General features: G+C 37.1%; 2 protein-coding genes across 2 annotated transcripts; one reads left to right on the forward strand and one right to left on the reverse strand.

Annotated features, from left to right (window-relative positions):
• The first annotated feature begins 1,063 nt into the window (after positions 1 to 1,063).
• On the forward strand, positions 1,064 to 3,539 carry LOC133789555 (phosphoribosylformylglycinamidine cyclo-ligase, chloroplastic). Its single transcript, XM_062227371.1, has 8 exons — positions 1,064 to 1,519; positions 1,703 to 1,797; positions 1,881 to 1,982; positions 2,070 to 2,129; positions 2,384 to 2,556; positions 2,663 to 2,765; positions 2,871 to 3,029; positions 3,199 to 3,539. The coding sequence occupies exons 1-8, from the start codon at positions 1,165 to 1,167 to the stop codon at positions 3,370 to 3,372; spliced, it is 1,221 nt and encodes a 406-aa protein (XP_062083355.1). The 5' UTR covers positions 1,064 to 1,164; the 3' UTR covers positions 3,373 to 3,539.
• A 153-nt stretch (positions 3,540 to 3,692) lies between these two features.
• Positions 3,693 to 4,899, reverse strand: LOC133789567 (uncharacterized). Its single transcript, XM_062227374.1, has 2 exons — positions 4,638 to 4,899; positions 3,693 to 4,547 (listed from the first exon to the last, which is right to left on the reverse strand). Exons 1-2 carry the CDS (start codon positions 4,853 to 4,855, stop codon positions 3,815 to 3,817), a joined length of 951 nt encoding a protein of 316 aa, XP_062083358.1. The 5' UTR covers positions 4,856 to 4,899; the 3' UTR covers positions 3,693 to 3,814.
• Between the last annotated feature and the right edge of the window lie 314 nt (positions 4,900 to 5,213).

The raw sequence follows: 5,213 nt of genomic DNA on the forward strand, positions 1-5,213 counted from the left end.
ATCAAAAAATACCAGATTTTAAAACTAATATACCTGAATTTGAAACTTTCCCGTAATCCTGTTTTTCCCGTTTTTATAGGTTTAAAAAGTAACCTTTTGGTTACTTAAAATATTAACAAGTTACCAATTAGTTACTTTTTTCATGAATTTTTTTTTATTTTTATAGCATATTATTTTATATACATTTTGGTTACTTCCAATACTTATTTTTTGAAACTTTTTTTATCTTAAGACACTGATTAATTATTTTGAAGTTATATTATGGTGTTTTATTACTTGAGATACTTTTACGTTGCTGATTAATCATTTTTTAGAAACTAATGAGTTACAATAAAATATAACAAATTACTATATAACTTATTATTAAAAGTTACTTTTAGTATACTATACAATAATTTTTTTATATTCTATTTAAAAGTTACCAAATAATATCCTAAAAAATCTATTTTAAAAAAGTTACTTTGAATATTTATAAATAAATTTAAGTTGTTTAGAATACAACATAATATCTTTTAAATATAAAATAAAAATACAAATTTTAGTATATTAAATTTTGATAAAGTTTAAAATTTAGTTACTTTTTGGTCAACACAATATAAAAAATAAACTAAAAGGTGGCTTTTAATTATGGTCTTCTTCTCCGGTGATGGTAAAAAAATATATGCTTCCCACATATCAAAATAATCACCTTGAAGAGTAGGTCGCGATGATACTGCTTAATTTATTAACATTTTAAATAACAAAAATGTTACTTTTTTAAACCCAGAAAAACGAGAAAACTGGGATTTCGGGAAAGTTTCAAATTCAAGTATATTACTTTTAGAATCCAGTATTTTTTACAATGTGGCAAGGTATTTTTATAAATAAAATTTTGTAGGTAATTTTTATAATTATTTTATATTATAGGTATATAATTGTAAAAATCCCTCTAAAAACAAAAAGGCCTTGTAGAATTTCGTATTATGCGATGTCGTTTTAAAAATGGGCTTTATAGATGGGCTGGCTCGATACAGGGCCCAAATGAATAATGAAAAGAAGGGTTGGGACTGACAGTGTGTTAAGCCCTAGCTTTGTGTCCATTCCCGCTTCTCTGCTCCAGCTTTCCGGTGACTCTCTGCTAAACCCTCTCTCTCTCTCTCTCTCTCTCTCTCTTGGTCCATAGCCATGGCCACCACAAGCTTGAACTCAAGTACAGAGCTTTCTAGGTCCTTGGCCGCTTCGATTAGACCATGTTATCAGAGAATCGACCGGAGCCGGCGTTTCGTATGCCGATTGCCGTCCGGGTCTTTCACCAATAAGTTCTCGAAGCCTTCAATGGAAGTTAGAAGAGTTAGGGCAGCTGAAGCTTTGAAGGGTAGAGGAGGTATAATTTCGATGTCGAAGAGTGAGAGTGGTGATACTGGTGTTGGTCTTACGTATAAGGACGCCGGTGTCGATATCGATGCTGGGTCGGAACTCGTTCGGAGAATTGCTAAGATGGCTCCTGGGATTGGAGGCTTCGGGGGTCTTTATCCTCTTGGTATGGTTCTTACTGAGTTTTTGCTACTTCTCATGAAATTTATGGGCGTTATGACCTTTCGCATAAAGCTCTTATTTTTATTTTTAATATTTATTCTGAATTGGTAGCAACGTTGGCTTGTTTTTGTAAGCCTCTGATATAGATTTTACTCTAATTTTAGTGTTGTGGTTGATTGATAAACAGGTGATTCGTATCTCGTTGCTGGTACTGATGGTGTAGGAACTAAACTTAAGCTTGCATTTGAAACTGGTATACATGATACCATTGGGATTGATCTGGTAAATTTTGAAATGAGTCACTTTAACATCCTCATGTCTCTGCTTATTGATAGTTGGTCTTTGCTAATTCGCCTTAACTCCAGGTTGCAATGAGTGTTAATGATATTGTTACTTCTGGGGCGAAGCCATTATTTTTTCTTGATTACTTTGCTACAAGTCGCCTTGATGTTGATCTTGCTGAAAAGGTAAAGACCAAATCTTGTCAGAGCTTGCTTGGTTACTGAAATGATACGCATTATTATAAGAAACCTAATCTTTTTATTTTTGTTAAGGTTATAAAAGGCATTGTTGATGGTTGCCAACAATCAGAGTGTGCTCTTCTAGGTGGAGAGGTAATTTAAATGATTTACGTGATAAGTTTCTTTTTTCAGAACATTTTGTCATCTATTATTTGTTTGAGAAGGGAATCTTGTGACTAATACCACTGACATTAAGCAAACAATGAAATAGCTTTAGTTTATTTTGCTTGCTCTGAAAGCTGAAACTTTTTTTGTTACCTTAGTAGTTTCACTACTTATGTACATGCACAAAAAGTAGTACTAGTCTCTTAAGCTGGTCTGAGTTAATTTTTTGTTTTGTTTCACAGACCGCAGAGATGCCAGATTTCTACGCTGATGGCGAGTATGATCTTAGTGGTTTTGCGGTTGGTATTGTAAACAAGGATTCAGTTATAGATGGAAAAAGCATTGTGGCTGGAGATGTACTCATTGGCTTGCCTTCTAGCGGAGTTCATTCCAACGGTTTCTCTCTTGTAAGAAGGTTGGCAATTTTTGAGGAACTTCTTCTATGGGGTTGCCAATGTTTTTGGATTATCAATTCTTAGTCCCATTTATGTGATGAAATTTCTGGTTGTATATGATGATAGGGTTCTTGCTCATAGTGGACTGTCTTTGAAGGACAAACTTCCTGGTGAAGGTGTAACATTAGGTGAAGCTTTGATGGCACCAACTGTGATATACGTTAAGCAGGTTAAGATCACTTCCCTCTTCACATTGTTTCTCTGTGCTCATACGTTATTAAAATACTTGCCATCCTATTTTTACCGTCTCTTCCTTCGCTTGTAAATAAAACAGGTACTTGATTTGATTAGCAAAGGAGGTGTAAAGGGGATAGCCCATGTCACAGGTGGTGGGTTTACTGACAACATACCTCGAGTGTTTCCTAAAGGCCTTGGTGCTGTTATTGACATGGATTCCTGGGAGATTCCTGCTGTTTTCAAATGGATCCAAGAGGTAAACAGATATATGGATTTTGTGTCCTTGTTTCTCCGTGGAAACTTATGAAAGAAAGAAAGAAAGAAAGAAAAAGCCCAGCAATTCCCATTGACTTGTGTTGCTTTTATTTCTTTTGAATGTTTTAAAATTAACTTTGTGTATTTTTACTTCAAATTTCTTGCACAAGGCGGGAAGAGTGGAAGATGGCGAGATGAGGCGAACTTTCAACATGGGCATTGGGATGGTTTTAGTTGTGACTCCAGAAGCATCCTACAGAATTCTTGAGGAAGCTGCAAATGGAGCATACAAGGCTTACCGCATAGGTGAAGTGGTAAATGGCGAAGGAGTCAGTTATTCTTGACTTCTCTGGATAGCTGTCAATTTATGAAGCTGAGATATAAGAGAGCTGAGAATGCAGCTCTACCATTTTCTTGTAACTTCAACACAGAAATTTTGAAGATTTCTATTTTTATTTGTTTTATTGCCCCCCTAACTTGGGCTTCAAGTTATGTATGCATGCTTGGTAGAGATGAGATGTAAAGTTAGTAACCGTAAGCTGGATTTAAAATAAGAAAGGAGAGTTGGTTAAAATAAGAAATGTATAATGCAGTTTTCAACCGAGTACTGATCTAGATGATAGATTTTGAAAACACCCGCATACTCTACTCTCAAGATAGTGCAAACAAGGAATTTGGAAGAGATTACATTACATTTCTTAATCAAATGACGTTACTTGTTAGTGTCTCCGAAAAATAAATTGTTTTACAAGACATCAAATTAGCTACTACAAATAATCACCCAACTCAATTCAATGCTCCGATTAAGTTGTTTTTTTGTTTTTGTTGGGTTCCTCTTCTCTTTTGACGGTGACCAACCCTAGCTCGGCCACATTCACCAGCAACTACATGGGAGCTCTGGAAGTCCTCCACTGTCTTCTGCGGTTCATTGGACATTTTCATCTTCTTCAGCTCAATACCTGCAGGAACACTACTTTGCACTCTGCGGTAGCAGAGCTCTTTAGAGCTAGCCGTTCCATCTTTTATTGGTGCCACATTGCTCCATCTCCGTCTCTTCTCTTGGCCTTGCTTGGCTTTAGTACCACATTCCCCTGTTTTCCCATTTGGGCAATCTTTTATGGATGCCACATTGCTCCATCTCCGACTCTTCTCTTGGCCTCGCTTGGCTTTAGTCCCACATTCCTCTGTTTTCCCATTTGGGCAAGGACCCTTGTGAGTTCTGGGGTTGGAACTCTTAACGCAGTGGTCCCTTTGCAGCCTGTGTTCATGAACCATGTTCTCCTTTTCCGGCTCAAAACGATTTGAGCTTCCTCGCCCAATGTTGGGAGAAATGCAGGGCTTCTCTATCCATTTGAGGATGCCATTTCTTGGTGGGCATCTAATGGGAATCTGATTACAGTGACTCACAAGTACTGGTTGGACCAAAGGCAAAACCTGTTCCAGGTTCCTTGTCGGCCCGCCAGGTGCCGGATTCGAAATGATTTCTCGTTGTGGTTTCCCATTACAATGCTTTTTGATGCTGTAAAACCACACATTCAAGATCTTAGTACGTGTTCATCTACATAGGCTCAGTAAAACAAGTATTCAAAACAAGAAGTGAGAGAAGTACCGGTCAGAGAATGGTAGTTGGAGTAGACCTTGACCGTGGTCGATGACTCTCCAATCAATCCCTCTTTCCTTGAGCACATCTTCTCTAGGCCTTGCAGACCCAAAAGGGTTTGGTTTTTGTGTTTTGGTTTGACGAAAGAGGTGAGCTTGAGCTTCTTCTTCTTCTTCTTTCTCTACCTCATCAGCCCATGAAAGTGTGTTGCTTCGGCTTTCTGTCATTTCTCTCTCTCTCTCTCCTCAACGGCTATCTTTTCAAAAAGTTGGCAAGTTTGACACTTGGGGAGGAGTTATAAGCCACTACAGATAACGGCTAGTCAACCAACCTTCTTTGTCCTAAAGTGGGCCAAAAATGGGCCCTTATGTGCAACTTCAAAGCCCAATTCAAACATAACATGTCGTTTCTATGGGAGACCAAACCAAGTATTATTTTTTTTTATTTTTTTTATGTTATTCGATTAGGGACAGGTATGCTGATTCTTTAATAACGTACAAAAGAGAGGAGAGATTCTTCTTCTTATTTGGGATAATCTTTTTTATGCTTGAAAATGCCTGGGATAAGTCCTTTTTTTGATTGAGC

The sequence above is a fragment of the Humulus lupulus genome, chromosome 1 (genome assembly GCF_963169125.1).
Source record: "Humulus lupulus chromosome 1, drHumLupu1.1, whole genome shotgun sequence".
Taxonomy (NCBI): domain Eukaryota; kingdom Viridiplantae; phylum Streptophyta; class Magnoliopsida; order Rosales; family Cannabaceae; genus Humulus; species Humulus lupulus.

Bases quoted from the DNA above. Each gene is read 5' to 3' on its own strand.
- LOC133789555 (XM_062227371.1), top strand. From the start codon at position 1,165: ATGGCCACCACAAGCTTGAACTCAAGTACAGAGCTTTCTAGGTCCTTG. The intron at 1,798-1,880 runs GTAAATTTTGAA...CCTTAACTCCAG, and splicing joins ATACCATTGGGATTGATCTG to GTTGCAATGAGTGTTAATGA. The intron at 2,130-2,383 runs GTAATTTAAATG...TTTGTTTCACAG, and splicing joins GTGCTCTTCTAGGTGGAGAG to ACCGCAGAGATGCCAGATTT.
- LOC133789567 (XM_062227374.1), bottom strand. From the start codon at position 4,855: ATGACAGAAAGCCGAAGCAACACACTTTCATGGGCTGATGAGGTAGAG. The intron at 4,548-4,637 runs GTACTTCTCTCA...GTGGTTTTACAG, and splicing joins CAACTACCATTCTCTGACCG to CATCAAAAAGCATTGTAATG.